The 21,525-nt window shown below is 36.5% G+C and overlaps 2 protein-coding genes and 1 long non-coding RNA gene across 7 annotated transcripts; 1 reads left to right on the plus strand and 2 right to left on the minus strand.

Moving 5' to 3' along the window:
* Positions 1–8,325: 8,325 nt before the first annotated feature.
* Positions 8,326–15,553, minus strand: LOC147493954 (uncharacterized). 2 transcript variants are annotated; one of them, XM_086565869.1, is made up of 6 exons: positions 15,485–15,553; positions 14,358–14,437; positions 13,893–13,929; positions 11,496–11,537; positions 8,908–8,979; positions 8,326–8,554 (listed from the first exon to the last, which is right to left on the minus strand). In XM_086565869.1, the coding sequence occupies exons 1-5, from the start codon at positions 15,537–15,539 to the stop codon at positions 8,909–8,911; spliced, it is 285 nt and encodes a 94-aa protein (XP_086421995.1). In that variant the 5' UTR covers positions 15,540–15,553; the 3' UTR covers positions 8,326–8,554; position 8,908. The 2 variants fall into 2 exon arrangements, with proteins under 2 accessions (XP_086421995.1, XP_086421994.1); XM_086565868.1 differs by lacking the exon at positions 8,326–8,554 and having other exon boundaries at positions 8,740–8,979.
* A 528-nt stretch (positions 15,554–16,081) lies between these two features.
* On the minus strand, positions 16,082–16,824 carry LOC147493955 (uncharacterized). Its single transcript, XR_015198534.1, has 3 exons — positions 16,687–16,824; positions 16,206–16,466; positions 16,082–16,133 (listed from the first exon to the last, which is right to left on the minus strand). It is a non-coding gene; the product is annotated as an uncharacterized LOC147493955 (long non-coding RNA).
* On the plus strand, positions 16,493–20,123 carry LOC147493956 (protein FLX-like 2). 4 transcript variants are annotated; one of them, XM_086565865.1, is made up of 5 exons: positions 16,553–16,644; positions 17,715–17,767; positions 18,114–18,706; positions 18,981–19,120; positions 19,246–20,123. In XM_086565865.1, the coding sequence occupies exons 3-5, from the start codon at positions 18,261–18,263 to the stop codon at positions 19,461–19,463; spliced, it is 804 nt and encodes a 267-aa protein (XP_086421991.1). In that variant the 5' UTR covers positions 16,553–16,644; positions 17,715–17,767; positions 18,114–18,260; the 3' UTR covers positions 19,464–20,123. The 4 variants fall into 4 exon arrangements, with proteins under 4 accessions (XP_086421989.1, XP_086421991.1, XP_086421993.1 ...); XM_086565863.1 differs by lacking the exon at positions 17,715–17,767 and having other exon boundaries at positions 16,493–16,644; XM_086565867.1 differs by lacking the exons at positions 16,553–16,644; positions 17,715–17,767 and adding an exon at positions 16,676–16,800.
* The last annotated feature ends 1,402 nt before the right edge of the window (positions 20,124–21,525 follow it).

The following is a 21,525-nucleotide window of genomic DNA, read 5'->3' on the forward strand; positions in this document are numbered from 1 at the left end:
AATCTAAGTTTTGTTTACTCCCTACTAGAAAAATTACGTCGGTAAAAATTGTGTCATACCTTCCAAATCAGGACACCTACACTTTGTGTGCTCCGTAGATCGACACTTGCTACAATGTTTGGTCTTTCGAGATCCTCCTGCTTCATTACCAACTTCCACTACGCCCACCAAACAAGCAACATTACTTTGAACCCCATGAAAATAACAAACAAGAAACATTTTCTTGCGTTTATAAAAAGAAGATAACGCGCAAAATTATCACTTACATCCAGTATCTCTATTTAACCCGTCATCATCCTCATTCACATCGGCAACTCCTGCAGCACGCTCGACATAGTTGCGCTTAGCACTTGGACCTATAAAACAGTGCACCACAAGAAAGATATTGACGAATACAAATCAGAATCAACAAACTTTTGTAACTATTTAATGTTAACAGACAAGTGAAATATGGCAACGGTATAAGAAACTTACCCCCATCGTTTGGATGCAAAAGTGGACATGTGGGCCTTGTGTGCCCGACGATACCACAAATGGCCACACTTCTTTTTTTGTCTCATTCGACCTTTCAATCTACTACGTTTATGCGGCCTACCCTTCGATTTTATGTGTGGTGGATCATTAACAAATGGACGATGGGCGGTTTTAGGTGGGGTGAAAGGCATCTCTACCTCGGCGGTTTTTAGAAGACGGAATGTCATCCATTGTACCACTTTTCGGTGGAATATAAGGCATTTCAAAGGGAACTTGTGGACTGCCTTGAAGCTCTAGAAAAAGATGATAACATGGATTTAAAAACTTCAATTTTTTTTTTGTCGTTTTGAGAGGCCCACAAACATATCTTCTTGCATTTCCCTATAAGCTCAACCGTGGACGAATAATGGAAGCGACTGCGAAGAAAAACTTGGATCGTTATTTGGAATGACAGATTTAGCAACTTCGTGTCCATCTCCTTAAAAACATCTGGGGTATTTCACGAAGGTCCTCGTGTTTGTAAACTGAAATGATATGTCTACATGGAAATCCAAACGACGGCGAAATAGCCCACATGAACATCTAGCATCCCGCTCTAAAAGGTTGTATTCCACACTCGTCTTTTTGCCTATTCAGATGATGGCGGGCTGATGGTGTATACACGAATATTGTCACCCACATCACGCTTTATCTTCTACGTTGTACATCGATTCCTCCCCAGAATCGCTTCATAAAAGCAAGAAAAGCAGCTTCGAGTATAGATGGATTCTGCGCCGCTTTGCATATTCAATCAAGTGGCTACCAATGAAAGGCTTCGTCGTTGCGATCCTTACCTCTTCTTCGTGCTCGGTGACGGATATTTGCAACTACCAATTCCATTTTCCCAAATAGCTCAAACAGCCGCGATCCCGGGCTTAACATGATGTCTTATAACGAGTTAATAGACTTCATGAACGTTGGTTGCTTCTGCAACCGCCAAAGAACTCACCATGAAGATACGATTCTGCCCGCCACCTCGCCCGTTTTCTTACGTACCTTCATCACCCATTTGTTATGACTAACCCACTTATTTTTCCACTAGCTGTCTCCACCTTTCTTGAACTCTCCCCGAGAACATTTCATAAACATAATAGAAATGAACTCAAGGCAAATCCGTGGATTTTGACATTGGTGATGCAATTTTTCAATACGTGCCAAGAGCACCGGTGGTGTTTTGAATCTGAAGAATAGATTTCAAAGCTTTACGAATCGGCCGCATCACCATCGGTAATGACTGATTTTAGAGTGTTCACCACACATTCGTCAATAAATGATTTCAATACCCACTTATAAGTGTCGCCGCACTCACTTATGATCGAGCAAAACCAAAACTATAGTCCGTAGGTGGTTGTTGATTCCAAAGAAACACAACGATCGGCATCCGGTAATCGATTGCTCTGTGACGTTGAATCAAACAACAACACATCACCAAAGCTACAGAAATCCAGCGGAGGTGGAATCCGCCCAAAACAGTCCGATAACTGCCCACTCGCATTTAACTCATAGTTGTAATGAAATAAAGGATCTAACTTCACCTTGTCCTCTAACTTGGCAAGCGAGTGTGTGTTGGCGTCGCCATCAATCTGATGACTTCTCCTCTCTTTTCCCATTTTGTTATACAAGTCTTTTTGTAAAACCAACATTAAGGAAACCTCCAAATATATGTGCATAGTGACCCATCACTTGGCATTTCACGAACACCGACATCATTTAGGCATCGTAGCAAATTCCAACGCTTCTCGACTCACATTTCTATGTGACCGAAGAAACATTGAACTTCGGATACCGTGCAAAGTGGATGTGTGTGTTCCCCAATAAACTCTTTCACATCAAAACTTTGCTTGAATCAAAACAACAACAATGCAGGCTTTACAATTGAACCTAGTGGCCATGCGGGTGTTCTTTTGGGTGTCATCGATTGGAGTTTATCTCGCATGTTGTTGACCTTGGGATGAACACACAAATCTCCGCTTAATAGCAACTCCATTTGGATGAATTCTATAAACATCCTTACGAACACCGGCTAACCAACCGATTTGGCATACTCATTATAAATAGTGTAGGCCTCGTCCGAGGTCTTGAACTGCATAGATAAAAAAATGTTGCTTTGTCTTCTATATAAGCCCTATATGTATCGGACTCTTCAAAGATCGCTATCACTATCTTGTAAAATATTTTCATTCTCCATCGGGGAAACAGTTGATTCCACATCCGAGAAATCACTTTCATCATACCCAAAACTTTCAAAACATAGACTTCTAAGAAACTCTTCGTCATCATCGAGCCTTATTCGATTTGTCATAGGAGCCTACCTAAATAAAGAAAACTTTTTTTTAGTACAAACGACCTAAATATGAAAAATTCTAATGTACCTTAAAGAGAAGAGGAAAGATTAAATCGACTTCAGTGATTGGATGATAAACTAACCTCAATGTTCGAACGTATTCAAGCCGTGTAGTGTTGTTGGTTGTTGTCACTCTTTTTTGCTCTACTTTCTTGCTGTAAACTTTAGAGAGTGAAAGAAGTAAATGATTGACCATGAATTTAAGAAGAGGTGAAAGGGGTAAAGATTTGGGCGCGCAATCTAATCTAATTGAGAAGAATAGAAAATACGATAAATTGGGGATGAATGAAAATATGTGAAATGCCAACGCTACCCTTAGGTGGGCACTTCGGCTACCGGTTACGGGTTGGAAAATATGTGGTCAGGAATTGTGCGTAGCCATACATCACGCGCACTGAAGACATGCTCTTGTTTTTTTGCCTCTTATAAAAATCATTCTAGTAGAAATGTGTGAGAAGAGACTCCAATTTTATAAGTATCATTGGATATGCTTCAATTCTATAAGTCTTATAACTTATAAAATTACTCAAACACTCCCAAACACTCCGGCCTATATACCCTTTAGCCTCATTTTTCTTTTCTTCCCTTTTCACTATCTTTTTCTCCAAATAACTCCATTGCCCTAGCCGCTGCTACCATCATCACCACCACCACCGTACTATTAAGACCGCCACCACCACCATCATGCTATTAAGACCAATTCTATCACCTCCACTATCATCACCATCACCACCACCGTGTTATTAAGACCACTATCACCACCACCACCACCTTTTCTAAAATTGATATTTTAATTTGACAAAATTGATTTGAAACCAAAAATCAAATTATACGTATGTTTCGAATTAATCTATTCAAATTAAATGGGATGAGATTATCGGAAAAAAATAAAATAAAATAAAATGGGATGTAAAGGGCAGGATTATATTTGTTAAATAACCATCTATAAGATGTTGTATATTTGTTTTTTCTATTTTTACAAGTGCTTACAAGAAGAATTTAAAATGAAAAATAAACTACTTTATAAGACATCTTAGAGCATTCCCAATGCAGGTGAAAAAGAGGGGAATGTGAAAATTTTCACCACCTTTTGGTTCAAAACCAGTGCCCAATGTAGAAGTGAAAAAGATGGTGACTATTTTCCGAAGTCATTCCCAGGGCGAAATTTTCAACCGAGATAGTGGCTGACTTGTGAACTTCAGACGGGATGTTGGATTACGTCTCGTGTGTTTTTTTTTTCCGGACGGAATGAAACATTCCGTCTCGAATGATTTTTCAACTTTTTTTCAGTTTTTTTTTTTAATTATAGACGGGATGTTTAATTTCGTCTGGAGTGTTTTTTCGATTTTTACGTCTAGACGGAATCTAACATCTCGTCTGAGATTAATATTCACCTTTGTATTGGGCAGTTTCACCTTGCTTTTCACCAAAACAGTAATAAGAGGGGGGGAAACTGCCTACGTGGATTTGATAAGAGGGGGGAAAATTGACTTGCATTGGGAATGCTATTATAAGACTCTCTTATAACTTAACCCAAATAAACAAATAGCCCCTTACCCACCCTAGTAAATTTTGTACTATCAGCTCCATATTCCTGCCCGATGTTATGTAACCCAAACTCTTATAAGGCATCTATGAGGCATGAAAAATGACAACTTAGCTGGGATCTAGTCCGTAAACCCTTCTTTGTTTTTTTAAGATAACCTAGTCTGTAAACCCTTCAAACAAGGTGGACTAGCAAAGAGAAAAGTGGACTACGTGCTAGTCTCTGATAACACCTCGACAAATTGATGTCAAGTATTGAACTGCATGGATGATATCTCCAATTTTAAACATATTTTGATTTGATGATCTAATTTGAGACAACATAATTTGGAGTAGTCTAGCAGATTAGCCTCGATAAATTGTTTGAATTATATTTATCTGTTTTTTGATAAAGATCACCGACAAATTGAAATATAGCTCGCTAGCATTACTCTTTCTCCAATCCGTTACGAGGGCACATTACTCATTCTCCAATCCGTTACGAGGGCACTGGAATAGTTGAATCACTCAGCTCAATTTGCCCATTTATTTATGTGCCTAATCTTTAAAGATGTGCCATTCGTAGTGAACAAAACACTTCCGTACCCATAACTAACATAAATTTTTGTCATACCCCAATAACTGTCTAAATTCAATAATATATTCCAAATAAATTTGGAGTATTTTCAATAGGAACATAGGATAAAAAAAAATGAAAACAAAAAATAACACATGCATGTTTTGGTACCCGTTTTTCCATTTTTGTTAGGGAAAGTTTCTTTATGCCTATCTTCTTCCCCCCGGTCTATCTTCTCAGGTGAAAAAAAAAAATAAAAATATATATATATATATATATATATATATATATATATATATATATATATATATATATATATATATATATATATATATATATATATATATATATATTTGGCCTTGCAAACACAGTGGCTATAGCAACAAACTATGCCTTTATGTCGGAAGAACTTCAGTGGCTATAACTCGGAATGAATTGGCTTTGGAGAAAGGTATTCCTGAATCATAAATTACTAGGACTAAATCATATATGTTTATTCACAAACCAAAGGAAATGACTCCGCACAGCCAAGAATGAGTGGTTAGTTTGTTATACTGTTTTAAATTTCTATTGTACATAGTTAATTCAAAGCAAATGAATCAATATCTCCTCTTCTTTATTTCTTCCTGCTGCCCATGGTTTCAACACTTGGATTCGATTTATTCAAATCTTTTCTGCCGTTTGTTCATATGAATTAATCATTGCTCAATTTCAGGTTATCTTTAAGTTTTGCGATATCAGACAAAGCTTTTTAGGTGTTATTGAGGATACTTGTTTAGATGAAAAATGTGCACATCTTTTGCAAGATGGTCCAGAAAGGTAGAGTTTTAACAATGACATGGAAAATCCAAGTACAGAGTACATTGTAAGTTGTGACGAGCCTGCTTTCATGGCGTAGGTTTTTAGGATATACCCTCTTGCAACTTGAATATGTATTTTCTTATATAGACCGCGTTGGAAAAAGAGCTGGTGACATTGAGAAACTCTATTGATAGACATCAAAGCAAGATACCGGTGGTATGAATTGATTCTTGAACAATCTCTGTTTTCAGTTTTATTTACTATGAGAAATCAACACTGTTGACTTGCTACTAATAAAAAGAGTGAGGGACTTTGTATGTGAATCATTGTATCACCTCACTGATCGACTCCTCATTTTCAAGCTAGATCAACTTGAGGTTAAATGGATCAAGTTGTAGCACCACTAACTAGATTGTAAATTTTCTTGTCAGGGAACATCGTTTGTATATTATGGTAGAAAATGAATTCATAGGCTTGATGTCTTCTTCAGTCTTCAGTATGATTATGGATTTTCTTGTCGAAAAGCAGCCATAGCATCATGCGTATAAATTGGTCATTTGGTCCCTCACTCAACATCATGCATGATGAGGTTTATATATCATAACGATCTTTTACATCTCCTATAGTCTTGGCTTAATTGTCTTTTGCCTGCCTTGCCCTCGCAGTTAGGTAGTATTAATAGCGCTTAAAAATATCATGTCGCCTGTATATACTAGAAATCCTTCTGGAGGGGATGTTTGAGTTACTTTTGTTTTTCAGGTGCATAAGTGCATTATAGACCTGACAAATTGAGCAAGTCGTCAGGTGTTGGAGAACTCAGTGAGGCATTACAGTCTTTAGGGAAGCAGTCTCTAGGCATTGCAGTGCCATCTTTACACTGCCCCACCTCTCAACCAAAGGGGACGTTCATGAAAGGCCATAGATCATACACAAACATTCATACAATGATAAAAGTTGTCCTCCCATAATCGACTATATAATAATATCATAGAGCCCAGAGCAAGCAAAACCCAGCGAGACATCTTAGTTTCTTTTGCAGTTTTTATTTATTCTTTCCATTTTGATGGTCTCTCTGGGTTCAAAACATTTATACTCTCCAGCCATTCTCCTTCAGTTTTGTTTATCTTGTCCATAGATTGGGCTCATTATTGTATACCACCTTTCTCATTGAGAAGATGTACAATTATAATGGCTGCAGTTGTGTGTCTGTATTTACGAGAGATAGAGGATAGATGGCTGGTAGAAGAGATTGTAAATATAAGATATATACACCAAATATTGAAGTCGTGAGGTGGTTGGTATGGGGGTACCGCATTGGTTGGGTTAGTCAGGGGAGGATGACCATATTAATATTGTTGCTTCATCTTTACAGTTCCATTAATAAAATTCTCAGTTTTTCCCACTTGGTAATGTGCTCCCTTGTGCATTTATTTAAAGTTCAATATGTTGAGTTTTCATCTGCCTTAAAAAGCTCTGGGATTTCCAGTTTTTGTTGTAATAAGGAGTTTGCAGTGGTGTCAAAATGTTGGAGGTTTTTAGGCAAGTGATGTATAAGTTTGTGGAGATGATATTCTGATATCTTACTAAGTGTTTGGAAGTATTTGATTGTTTTTAGGGTATCGCTTTTGCCAAGTATTGTTGGTTGAAGCACTGATTGCCACCTTTAAAAATAGACAATTGGACATGGAGGCCTATGGAAAGATCGATTTTTTTTTTTTATGGTTACCGACTTTAGGTCTTAAAGTGAAAGAACATTTAGGGAGTTTCCGAGGAACGAAAGCTCCGCACGGCCACAAGCTGACGAGCCACAACACAAGTAAGAAATTTAAGCAGCACTTATACTGTACTTAATTTCTGATTAGAGTTTAGAGTATCAGAAAAGGGTGTAGCCGTGTAGGCATGCGTTTTCCCGTAGTGAGGAGACAGAGAGTCTTAATGAGGCACTAAATTACAAAAGGCAGTCACATGCAAGTATTTAAGTGATCAAGATCCATGAAAGTTGCTGATAAAAATTTAAAAGAGATCTTTGAAACTCTAAAATTCAATGACCCTTATTTCAAACAAACAGTAATAAGGCCTATCCAGTTAGCTCAGGCTCTCAAGTCTGAAGTCTCAACTACGTACATATGTGTGACTGGTGTGAGCCGTCGAGTTGTTCATTCAGTAATCTGCGTCGATCTTCAATCTTCAGCATCGTTCATTAAGAATTTGGGCATGAATGTCGCAGTCTGAAGCTAAAGCCCAACTAAATTCTCTGCCAATTTTTTTTTATGTAAGCCTACTTCTTAAATCCTTGACATGGATTTGAATCATTTGATGACGAAGATGATTGTAGAAGATGAAGAACAATATTTAGCACTATACTGTTCTTATGTTTTCCTTTTGCTTTCATATATTTGGTTTGGTGTAATATTATGTTTTTACTCGTCAATATATAGTGGTAAATTGTTTGGTCAATAAGTATTTTGGGTACGCCCAATGAAAAAGAAGGGTAATTTAGGAAGCTAAATGTGTCTAAAGTCATTTTATTTATTTATTTTAAATTTGGGGTACGGGAGTGTTTTGTTGGGTATGTCCAAGATCACCCAAAAAATAAGCTTTTATAGTTCGGCCAACCTTTATTTGAACCATGTCCTTAATAGCTTCTCCGTGTATTTTAAAAAAGTAAGGCATATTGCAAAATATATATCTAATGCATTTGTCCAACAAGGTGAACTATGCATCTGAACATCCAGGCAGCGAAATGAGTGCAGGTCTTTGAAGGGTTGTTTATGCATAGCTCTGTTATGATTTAGTCTATTTTTATTAGAAGGTCTACATCACAAAGTGCATTTTGTAATTTACTTTAAGCAATATACTTCGAGACGAAACACTCATTTTTTGTAAACTCTTGATTTGAAACCTGGGATGGTGCAGTGGAGTTCCGAAAGCAATGCATTCTGTGACTACTTTGTCTTAAGCAACAGAGCCACCCAAAGAAGATAATAAATTGCTAATTCAATTCCAACTAATCAGAAGATTTCAGTATATAAAATCCAAAAGTAACACAGCATGGAGCTAAAAGGCAAAAAAGATGAAACATGGAAAAGGAAACATATAAACAGAGAAAAGAAAAGTCCTAGCTAGACAACAATTGCAGGTGTTTGAATCTAATTTTTCTTGCTCCTTCTTGATGCTATTTCTAAAGCCCAAGCTTTGCCCACATCAGTCTGGAATTTCCCTGCAGTCATAACACAATAGCAGATCAGCGCAACTCCTGCTTCAAAAACTGCTAAATTTTCATCAAACACTTAATTTTACAAATCTGGGACTGTGAGCTGAAAGGAAAAAGAATGGTTCTTCCTATCATATAATAACTTAAGAAATCTGAAGTATATCTGCCAACTATGTTTCAAACGAACATTGACACGTTATAAATAGAAATGTGGAAGGTGTGTGCATGTCTACTCTGCTTTTGATCCGATTACATGGTGTATCGGTAAGCATGTTTGGAATGATTACATCCACCACAAGACCGCAGCCAACGCCTGGAAGTTATGCAATAACAATGCTACAACTGACTCAAGTGCTCAAACCAAAGAAGTGAGGTTGGGATCAAGAAGGAGACTTGGTGTCAAGTGTCAACAACAACAACAACACTTAGTGTCAAGTGTCAACACCAACTACTATGCAGAATGTTGTTGTATGTATGCACAACAACAACAACCACAACAACCACAACAACAAGTGTCAAGTGTCAATACCAACTACTATGCAGAATGTTGTTGTATGTATGCACAACAACAACCACAACAACAACCACAACAACAACAACAACAACCACAACAACAACAACAACAACATAATAATAATAATAATAATAATAATAAAGTTCAGTCCAAATCCTCTGTCTTATTCATTGTCTCTCTGCCTTCCAGGTCTAGGTACAGATCCACATGTCCATAAGGCAATCGGAAACAATAAGATAACGAGGTTCTTAAAGAATTATTATTATTAATAACAGGGTAAATTATAAGTTATAAATTATTAAAATTATTATTGTACTAGTAGTATTAATTATTATTATTATTATTATGGTTGTTATTATTATGCCCTATAAAGAACCATAGTAGCATATAACGAACTGTGAAAGAAAGGTAGACGTTAGGAGGGTGTTTCTAAACTTTTCCACTTGAAGGAACGTTCGAACAGAAAACCCGATTAAGAATGTAATATCCATGGAAAGAAAATAGTGTAAACAGTAGAGTAATACTACTGTAGCTTTCGTCCCCTTTTACGGTTATAAATATTCAAGGAAACACATGTCTTTCCTTTTATGGTGCTTGGTAAATACTAAATAGAGATAAATTGAAATAACAAATGTAGGTTGAAGTAAATGCAAGGAAATAAGAAAAGCATTACAATTGTAACACAGTCAACCAAGCATACACAATAACAAAATGTCAAAACCCAAAGTGCTCTCATCTACCCACACAATAACAAAATGCAATTTTTCTTGGCATTAGTCTAGCAAATTGAGTTATCTGCTTGTCAACTCAGTTTTCGCATATGCCGATATAACAAGTTCTTTCTTTCGCATGTCTAATGCACAACTTGATTGGTGTTCTTCTGTTTTATATATCCCAGAGCACAGCAAAGTATTAAAGTAACTAGCTACAGATACAATCTGTACGAACATCAGAATGTGTGAATTCTTTACAATCAGAAACGGGGCTTGTCAAACTAGAATTGAAAGAAATGAAAAAGTCTTTCGGACCGATGCTTTGTGAACTAGTGTTATGTCGAAAGGCTGATTAGGTTATTTGGTAAACTGGAGATAGACACAATAAGAAAGTTGGAGGAGGATGGCATAGAGATAATTGATATGTCCACCTACAAGAAAAATGTCTTCAAGACACCTCCTTCTTTTAAAAGAGGCAAATTGTCCCCTTCACCGAACACCCGTATGAAATAAACAATAAGAAGATAGCAATGGAAGAGGTCAAAAAGGGTAACTTCAATTAGCATATAACAACTTACTCTTCTTATAAGAATGACTTGAGATTATAATTTTCTTTTCTTGTAAGAACACCTCAGGATTACAGACTTATAGTTTCTTTGCTTTGTAGGTTCTGCCTGAGTGTGAGATTGAAGAAAATCCTTTAAGGATATAAAGGAAGAATGGCTACAACCACACCCATTGTTGACGCGTGAAGAAGTCGTTCCAATATTTTTACCTCTTGGAAAAGTGGGTAAACGGTCTTGTCTTTGTCTTTTGTTTTTTTTTTTTGGAGTTACCTCAGCCACTAATTCAGATTTGTGTTTGACAGGTATTACTAGATCAAATACAACTCCTGACTTTTCATCACAACTCTACAAAATGTGGGAAATCCCCATTGCACTCATGATATTAAACTATTCTACAGAAGTCCCTCCACTTTTTATTTTTTGTTATATTTATTTTTTCAGGGAAACTATCACCTTTTCACTTTTTGTCATATTTCCTTTTTCAGGGAAACTATGCATCTTTAATGCATCTCTTAGTATTTGAATACCTATTTGCTTCTTTAAAGGAATATGCATGCCAACTTGATGAAAATACTCGTCTTTAGGTGTATCAATAAATATTTCACCAAGTATACCAAAGAGAGAGTCACACAAGTACACAACAGTCACCATTTATTTTAGCTACAATACACTTCTGACAATATGGAGTAACCATAATAGCAATAGCAGTGAAGACGAAAGAATGCATACCAGCAGTTGACTGGAAAAATTCGTCCAAATCCTTTCCTTGCTCTGCACAAAGAAAGAAAGAAAAAATGCAACGCTCATAGAGATCCCCATTCAAAAATAATAATAGAATGAATAAAACCTTCAAGACTTTGATATGATTCTTGCCATAGACGCCATAAATATTTTTCTTTTTCCATTTGTCAGTATAAATGGCATATTAGAAAGAGACGTTGAAGACAACAACAACAACCTCGGAAATAGGAAGTTGAGACTTGAGACCAAAGGGAATTCAAAGAGGTTAGTGACTAATTGTGCTGATGCAACTTAGTGACTACTTAAATGATGGGACTTTTTGGTCATTTCACAATTTTCTCTCTCACATAGTAATTAAATCTACCAAGGAATGCAAAAATTGGGATTCTCTATAACCCTAGCCTACAAATGATTGAGGACCAACAAAGAAGACAGCTCTAGAATGAGAAAAAGTATACCGTCCTTATAATATTAAATAGAATAATGAAATCCAACTTATTCCCTGACCCTTTCTCTTAGTTGCTGCTAAAGCGCCATTGGAAGAGCAAGAAGGATACACTTTCAATGGAATAAAGGCTAATTATAACCTTGAGCAACTGGTTAAATAAGAATTTATTCAATATAATTGTGACCTCAAATCATTAGTCATTAAAGTTGCAGTCAAACTTTCCACCATTAAGATATCAGAAATTGAACACACATTATATGAATGTTTACATAATTACATCCAAACTTTAATCTCCTTCGTCTCCATTATAAGTAGTATTCTATATGAGTTGCTTACCACGGTCATGAGTACTTCGAAGATAGGGCCGGCCCTGAATTTCAAAAGGCCCAATGCAAACTCCCCAATTGGACCTTTTTTGTTTCTTTTATCTGTTTAATTATATGGGCTTTTGTACTGGATCTGTTTAATATAGTGGGTTTTTTAAGGCTGAATGGGGGCCTTGATCTTGATTTTTCTTTGGAAGGCCAATGCAAGGGCTTAGACTGCATAGGCCTAAGGCCGGTCCTGTTTGAAGAGTGACCTTAAAAACTGATGCAAAGCATGAAGACGTTGAAGTTGTTGCAGCCAAGACATGGGCGTGCGCCCTTGTTTTCTTCTAATATTATGGGCTTGCGCCCAGTTTGAGTCCAAGCCCAATGGGTCGAGAGTTCACTAGTTTAATTGTTTGAAGTTATTATTTGTGACACATGTCGTGTTACTATTGGTTTATTGTTTTTAGGGTTAGTATAAATAAGGGCTTATGGTTAGGGTTTGAGAGAGTTGTGTTTTTAGAGTGTTGATGTTTATGAGTTGTGAGATTCAATAAAAGAGTTGTCTTTTGTTTGTTTAATTCAAGTGTAGATTGTTAAACTGAAGCTTCCGCCAATAAAATCTACATAAAAAACAGTTAACAATTTCTTTTTCTTCGCATTTAATATGACGATTTACTTGCCATGATTTCTCTGATTTGGAGTTAGTTCTTGGAAAACCAATTTCTGGGTGCAACAAAATTTTGGAATTTAGTTTTACTTGTATCAGTAGTGACAATCTCTACTCAGTAGCAGTCGTAATGGGTACCCAATGTATATCTAATCCATAAATTTAATGCAGCTCGATTTAAAATCCAATCAATGAATCTCTGTAATCAGTTTTTATACTAGTCCCAAATTCGATGCAGTCACTTTAGACAAGGAGAAACGAGGGGTCGATGTGTCTTTTTACGTAAAAGTGTTATTCCCTTTAGTGCCCCCCTCAATGTCTTCAGTGGCTTTAGTTGTTGGTTGTAGATTAAGTCACATTCATCGCAGAGGGAAGAATCTACAGCTTAGATCGAGAGTGGATAAAATGTGAGTTGCTCTATCGCTCCCCATGTGTGGCACTGTGGGCATTTGACGGACATGCCAAAGGCACAAGGCCACTCAAGGAAAAAGATTCAAATATATGTCCGAGGCACACATCATGTGCCGATATTTCTCTCCACTGTCGGGTTTGATGGATAGTGTCTTAAGCATGGAAACCACCACTATACACTTAGTAATAAATATAAACTTCGTATCATGTTAAATACCGTAACTTCCCAAATGTAAAACAATTTTCAGGTTTTTGTCATATTTGTGGCTAAGAATATTTTACTCTGGTACTAGAAACATGGTAACCGATTAGCTTGTAAAACTAACACATTATGTAGAATAAACTAATAAAGGAGCGTGACCAGCTATTATTCTCCCTCAATGGAAACAGAAGAGGTGTTTATTTCCTTCCATAGTTCTAAGGAAAATATTTAAAGAAAAATAAGACAGGTCATAGCCAGTACATCCATAAAAATTAATAATAATAATAATAAAATAAAAAATCATCCATATATCAATAGGAAAACAATAAGAATATAGAAGTCATACCATTCTCGTATTCTAAAGCTTGAAGTATCATTTCCACCTGAATGGAGCAAAAAAAGTCATTGTCAGTCTATAAATACAGAGAGCTACAATTGCAGCCACCAAACATAGTCCACTTCAGATATAAACTCGTTTAGATACAAGACTCTCAATATCAATATTGTACAATTTATCAGGACAAGTGCTAGTATTTCAACCGGAATAAAATTTACAAGTGCAAAAATAAGGCTAAATTTTTTGTCAGCTCTTCTTGATCTATAGACATCACTCTAATATCAGAATATCAGATGCTACAACAGAATCCAACGTTCACCTTTAATTTATTTATAATAGCCAACAATAGAAAAGGAAAGCATCTATATATTGTAAAAAGCATGAAGAATCTTCAACTACAGTAACTCGTTGATTTTTCATTTACTTGTTTGATAAGTTTAACTTAACCCACTGAGTAGGTAAAGAAAACAATACCTTGTCAAAATCCTTAACAACCTTAGCTTCTGGAGAAGAATTCTCCTCATACTCCATCCATAGCTCACTAATTTCTTTTGCTACACAGTTAGATCAAGAAATAAGAATCTAAAGAAACTTCAACTATCAATCAATAATTGACACAGGACTGAAAAGTTTGAAATCTACAAAGATACGGGATTCCGAATATAATTCCACTCTCTAGGAGTACGCTTGATTTGCATATAGATTATTTACAAAATCAAACTAGCGGTCGAAGTTCTGATTAGGATAATTACAAGGGATGCAGACGTCAATGTATAAGATCTTTGAACTTTTTTGCAATCAGTTAGAAGTCACAAACTTAAAAATATATGAATGTAAAATTGTAAAGAGAGTTCCACTTGAACAAGCAAAATACAAGCTTAGTCAAACTTATTTTTCTTCTTTTATTCAAAACAAAAGTTCTGCTTAACCACAAAGAAAAGAAAGAAAAGAAAAACAACACATTGCACCTGAGCTCCATGTCCACCTACGCTAGGTTGTAGGTAAATATATAACAACTAGAAGCCAGTACTGTCTAATCCACTTAATCACATCCAGAATGATTATTATGTATGACCCACATAGTATCTATTCAAACCTACCAACCAAGCCCCATATGCAAACCTTATGGTGATTAAAATTTCATGCAAATTAATCACATCGGTGCAAAATATATTGATAACACTCTACTGTTCATTAAATGATGTGTTTCCTTCCTCCAAGCAGTAGAAATAAGCTGGGGACTATTCTTCTACACTCTCCCGTCAACTTGACAGTGATTTTTTTTTCTAAAGAGTCATTCCATTTGTGGTCGGCGTGTTTTGAATATCCAATGTCATGTATGTGTTGCTTTTCAACCTACTCTTCAAATCTTAAAAATCAGTCTTACGACTCAAGACACAAACTAAGTTACATTGATATGGATAGGTGTGTGTGTATCCCATTATCCATACAAATGTGTCCGAAATAATGATATAAAAAATGGAGGTATATCAGTATATCACATACAATGTGTGTCCGACTTACACCACTCGTGGATACTTACCCAACACGTTTCCATTATTTTTTCTTTCGAAATATGGCGAGTAATAACAAAGCAATACCTCTTACACCACCACCAAGTAGTTTGCACATATGTTCTAATGCTTCCCTTTCCATTCATGAACTCTTTTAATCCTCTTTTCGGTACTCCATCCTCAAGGAGTAATATCACCAACAATAGCTATACAATTAACAAAAACGAACTAATTAACAAAGCCTCAAAAAAAACAAAACAAAACAAAAAAACTACTAACCTTCAGCAATGTCATGAACAATAGCCATTTTAATACACCTACATTACAACAACAACATATAAATAAACTAGTACGCAATAAACTTAAAATAAAAGAAAAGAAAAAAACTAAAATGCAGGTGAACGTACTTTTATAAACTGTGACGGTCAAACCCTAAACCTTAAGACACTAAACCGGCAAACAATAAACTCTAAACCAACCCGTTTCATTTAATAGTAGTTAATCAAACCCACAAAATAAATATGTCAGCAAAAAATTTTAAAATATATAGGTTTATAACGCAAGCATCTGCATTTTAAAATATATAAGTTTATAACGTGGTGCATCCTCCATGAGAAAACGTGATTTTACAATCCATTCAAAATGAAAACATTCGATACATGTGGTCAGCTATTGATTTCAATCTTTATTCTGGGTTCTTGATTTCTTTACGTACCCAACCGGTTCTTTTAGTTACCTATACTCAAAGCATACAATAAATAAATTACTTAAATTTAAAGAGTGGAATATATTATATTATATATTTTACCTTTAGACTATGGCAAAGAGTGAGGAAATCAATAGCGGAGGAAGTAGATTGGGTAGATGATGACATTTTGAGGATGAGTTTTAGGAGAGGTGTTGTTGAAAATGAGGAGGATTTCTTCTTCTTCTTCTTGCTCAAGCCAACATTTTGTTTGTGTCCCTCGGCTTATATATAATATATAAGTCATGGGCTCAAATACCCATTTTAGAGGACCCGAAGTCCAAGCATTGGCCCCTTTCATATTGATCGGTTGACTATTAGCACCTGTAAGTTGTCAATTTATCCAATTTATATTAATTAACAATGCTGTTGGTGAGTCACACAAAATCATCGATAACAAAGTTTTCATGTCAATAGAGTGGTGCATATTAATGGGTGACTGTCTTAACTTGTTAGAGCACATTTTACTTTCTCTTTCAAGTAGTGATGCAATTTGTCTCAGGTATGAATTTAAAATTAGAAGAATTATTCACAAGCAACTTGCCTTATCTTCCAATACTTTTTTGTACACACATCATTCTTCCAAATATAACAGATCGTTTCTTCTTCTTAGAGCTGAGGACATGTAAAATCAAATTGCAGTCCTCTCTGTAAACTGGTAGGTCACTTCACGTACAAAGACAACTAAAGACTAAACAAGTGGGTCTTAGCCAGTAAGGATATTTTGAGTTCCAAGGTGAAAATAAAATATATTAGAAATTAGTCCCAGCTTAGCTCTTTAATGCCAAACACAATTAGGGATCGAAATATGGTTTCTGAGATAACATGGATGTTATATGGTAACCTGGGGAGTTTCCACTTTTCACACCAACTGTTCCTTGTATATAACAGTTGGTGTCCCCCCTATCTCTCAAAATTAATTTTTATTTTGCTACGCTTTTCACTAAGTGCTTTTGTTGATCGTAATCTTAAGATTGACTTGTTTTTATATACGATATCTTATACCATCTCACACTTGATTCTATTGTTTTGGAAAAGAAGTATATAATACTAATTTTCTCTACTTTATAGATTCTTTTTGGATACATATGGTTGACTTAGGTATGTGCATATTGACTTGCCGGATTTTGTTTGATATGGGTTGACAAGGACTCTGTCCTGACTGAGTCTTGCCAGGATACTGAGTATTACCTCTTACCCCTTTTTTCTGCTCAGAGCAGTTAGTAGTATGCCTATAACTTAAGACATCGTGCTTTTCCTTCCAAGTTGGCGTGAAAAAGTCTCTTCCATCTAAAATCCAGTTGAGCTGTTGTTTGTGTAGAACCCTCAGAATTTGATTTACATTCCACGTAAGCGCAACTTTTGCAATGTGGAGGAGACAATAAATCACTGCATTGTGATGTCTCCTTTAGTAGATTTAGAGGCCTACCGCATCCTGTTGGGGCTGGAATAGATTGTCCAGTGCAAATAGTGACAAGTTCTACAATCGCGTGTGCCAAGATATGACCCTTCCCTATTCTCTTGGTGCACGGAAGAGATGAAGACTCATCCATGCTATGGTTTTATATGCAGTATTTTAAAGTTTGTGGGGAACTGGGGATCAGATAATGGTGGTATTTTGAATGGTAAGCCAGCTTATATTAAGACTTATCCAAATCATTTGTCGCATCTTCAATCTGGTGCTATTAAAGAGGTGGATAGAGTTCTGTTTATATATTTACTCTTGGTGTATTTGGATACATCACACATGTAGCCAAAGGTTCTTTGGAATTTGCTTGTAGTCAGATTTTTCCTTTTCTTTTCTCTTTACCTTGAATAATTTTGGATTTTTAATGATGTTTCAATTAGATTAAATTTGTGGCTGGTAACAAGGAATAATGTCTGCATTTAAAACTTGTTTTAGGATTCTTTGTAGTATATCTAGATTCACTCAAGTCCTTTTACTTATTTTGAGGCATGCAATTTATTCAGGAAATCAGGAGCACGTATTTGCACCTCTAGACTAGTTCATTTCTGAACTGTGTTAGTTCTCTTCAAGGCCTGAGATCTTCTAAAGACACTGATCTCTAGAGGACAGATTCCATCAGCTTTTCAGGGCCGTTCTGTGCAAACACCAGTATGTTGCGCCATGGTCCACAGCCTCCAGAACACATGGAGAACAAGATAGCTGCGCAGGTTGCAGAGATGGATAGACTCACAAGGGAAAACCAAAAATTGGGTGCCACTCAAGTGAATCTGCGCAAGGAGCTTCTTGCCACTCAACAGGAAGTGCAGCGAATTCAGGCACATATAGGGAGCATCCAAACGGAGAGTGATATCCAAATTAGATTGTTGTTAGAAAAAATTAGGAAAATGGAGGTGGACATTCAGGCTGGTGAGAGTATGAAGAAAGATGTGCAACAGGCACACAAGGAAGCACAGAGCTTAATTACTACCCGACAAGGGCTTGCTACTGAAATTCAACAGGCCACTCAGGAATTGCAGAAAGCTCATGAGGAGGTTGAACAATTACCTGAATTGCATTCCGAGGTTAACAAGTTGAGACAAGAGTACCATAGGTTACGGTGAGTAAGTGATGATCCTGTCTTGATTGTTAAATTTTATTTACAGGTCATGAATTAAAAAATCTTAAACCGTTTCTGTACACAGTTGTGAAGTAACTCATTGATCACGTCATCCTTACAATCATGTAGTAAATGGCATGAGCAATCAAATCGCATCATTGTGTGCCTATTACTCGATTTTGTAGATCCTCTGATATTTTACTTTTGTTATTCTCATACTGCGAAAACTGGTCCTCCCCGATATGAAGTCTCTAATTTCTTTCTACTGGAAAAGGGCTGCTTTTGAATATGAAAAAGGTTTGAATGTGGAGAAAGTGGAGCAATTGCGTGGAATGGAGAAGAACTTGGTATCGATGGCTAGGGAGGTGTCAAAGCTTCGTGCTGATGTGTTGAATGCAGAGAACAGAGCACACGGTACTTCTCTCCCTATAAACATGTATAACTACTTATTGGGGAAAAAAGGATAGTTACTGGCTTTATTTAGTGAAATCATCTTTCTATTCCTCTGTAAAATGTGTGTTTTACAATTTTATTTACAGCACCGCAACCATATGGGGCCCCATATACAATACCAGATTCTTCATATCCACCTTCAGTTCAAGGTGGTGGCACGTACATGGATGGTTATGGGAGGCCCCAGATTCAGATGGATGGTGGGGTAGCAGGAAGTGGAGATATTCCATATGAAAGTGCTGCTACTTCTAGTAATGGTGATGGTGATATTGGTGCAGCTGTTGGGAGTAGTAGTGCGCTGTAGCTAGTAGCGGTGGCAGTGGCACATGGGTAGGACAAGACGATACTAAGATCAGACACTTTGTCAGTTAACTCAGAGGTAAAAAAATATGAAAACTGTTGAGCAGTATTGTTTAAGCTGATTAATGGAAAAGTTGGAGAACTCCACTGGTTTTAGAGCAGATTGGATTTTATAAGGGGGAGTGGGGTACGTATATCTCAGTTCCAGTGTTGTGATTATGAGGCATGGCTTTTCAGTTTATACCATTTTTCCCTCGGAGAACTATAATAGAAGACTAGCAAAGGGATGATCCATGTAGAGCTGATGATGATGAGAGTTGTTCACTACTTCAGTCACTGACTGTTCCATTCAATAGGATCATGGGCCTCCCCAATTTTCTCTTGCGAGATATATGTACGAGGATCCAGCCAGGCTATCCCTACCAGGTTTTAAAATCCTACTGGTTCCTTCGCTTGAAATGACACAATGACTGTCTGTGTATGTTTTATTGTATGGTGCATTTCTCAATTTGGCTGAAGTGAACCTTTTTGCATTGTTTTTATTTTTAATTTTATTTTACTTAATTCATCCAGGAGAACAAGATTAAAGACTTAAAGTCATGTAAGGACCAAGATCTTCATGCTGTCAGAAGCTGCATTTTGCTATATATCACATTAGAATCAAGAGTCTTTACTCCTTAAGTCTTTAGGCATGCCCCCACATGTTTGGCCAACTAGACATGAACCCCAGTTCTTTGCGCTCATAATATATGATTTTCAGTGAAGGTACACTCATTTTAGTCTTTTATATCCAAATTCCTAGAGTACTCAGTTGGGGAATGAGGATTGCATTCCGTAATTTCTTGTTTTTAGATTATATTGTCGTTTGACCTTGTAAAGCTTATGGATGTGGGTATCTTCCCATCTTGACGTTGCATTTCGTAAGGAAGCTGAAATATTATACCTAAGCGTAACAAGATATATTAAAGGATTATTAAAGAAAGGTTCAAAAAGTGACGATATATTCCATTTAGCTGAACCATGGACCAAAATATCGCTGATATATCCGATATATCGCCGATATATATCGGTATTTTGGTACACCGATATCGATATTTTTGATATATATCCACCGAATATAGAACTCTTTTTTTTTCGATATATATCGGAATTTTCGATATGAAACTTTATATTGCCGATATAATTGATATATATCAGTTGATTTTTTGACTATTTTAAAATATAAATCCGATATTTCCGATATATATCCGATATATCCGATATTATATTTCTGATATTTTTGATATTTTAAATAGTTTGGACTGGTTACCAAAAAAATGGATATATCCGAAATATCCGATATATATCGGTTTTTAGGTACACCGATATATTCATCGATATCGATATTTTGGGCCTTGAGCTGAACAACCTGTCCCGGTCACCATATATCTCCTTTAGAAAAAGTGTCTGCTTTCTGGACATTCTATTAAGTTTTAGACACCTTCCCAACACTGTTTTGCTTTTTCTTTGTTGGTGGGACTGGGATCTCACAGTGAAGGCCATCTTGCAGTGTGCACGAATGCATGATTTACAAACTTGAAGTTATTTATTGCCTCTCTTTTTCAAATGGGAAATTGTAGTGTAACACAAGGTGTGACACTCAAAGTGTAGCACATGCCAATGGAACCAGCCCAAGTAGAGTACAACCTAATGAACTTAATAAATTGGTAAACCAATAAAAAGTGCCTCCTTCACCACGAGATCATGACCACCAGCTACCACTAATAGCAACCAAAAAAATTTGCCAAAACCGTGCCATATAGCTCACGCGGTTTTGCCAAAACCGCTCTATAGAAACCCATCTTACAGGTCCAAGCCCACGCGGTTTTGTCACATCAAAAAAACACTAAGTAACTATGCGGTTTTGCCAAAACCGTGCCATATAGCTCACGCGGTTTTGCCAAAACCGCTCTATAGAAACCCATCTTACAGGTCCAAGCCCACGCGGTTTTCCAGAAACCGCGTGCTATAACCATTTAACTCTCGGTTTTGCGATGTTCTCTTCATTTTTCATGTTCCCTCTCATC

Source organism: Coptis chinensis, chromosome 6, assembly GCF_015680905.1.
Source record: "Coptis chinensis isolate HL-2020 chromosome 6, ASM1568090v1, whole genome shotgun sequence".
Lineage (NCBI taxonomy): Eukaryota > Viridiplantae > Streptophyta > Magnoliopsida > Ranunculales > Ranunculaceae > Coptis > Coptis chinensis.

Excerpts from the sequence above, each read along its gene's own strand:
- LOC147493956 (XM_086565863.1), top strand. The coding sequence starts at position 18,261 with ATGTTGCGCCATGGTCCACAGCCTCCAGAACACATGGAGAACAAGATA. Across the intron at positions 18,707-18,980 it reads CAAGAGTACCATAGGTTACG|GGCTGCTTTTGAATATGAAA; the intron begins GTGAGTAAGTGA and ends CTACTGGAAAAG. Across the intron at positions 19,121-19,245 it reads TGCAGAGAACAGAGCACACG|CACCGCAACCATATGGGGCC; the intron begins GTACTTCTCTCC and ends TTTTATTTACAG.
- LOC147493954 (XM_086565869.1), bottom strand. The coding sequence starts at position 15,539 with ATGGAAAGGGAAGCATTAGAACATATGTGCAAACTACTTGGTGGTGGT. Across the intron at positions 14,438-15,484 it reads ACTTGGTGGTGGTGTAAGAG|CAAAAGAAATTAGTGAGCTA; the intron begins GTATTGCTTTGT and ends CTAACTGTGTAG. Across the intron at positions 13,930-14,357 it reads TTGTTAAGGATTTTGACAAG|GTGGAAATGATACTTCAAGC; the intron begins GTATTGTTTTCT and ends TGCTCCATTCAG.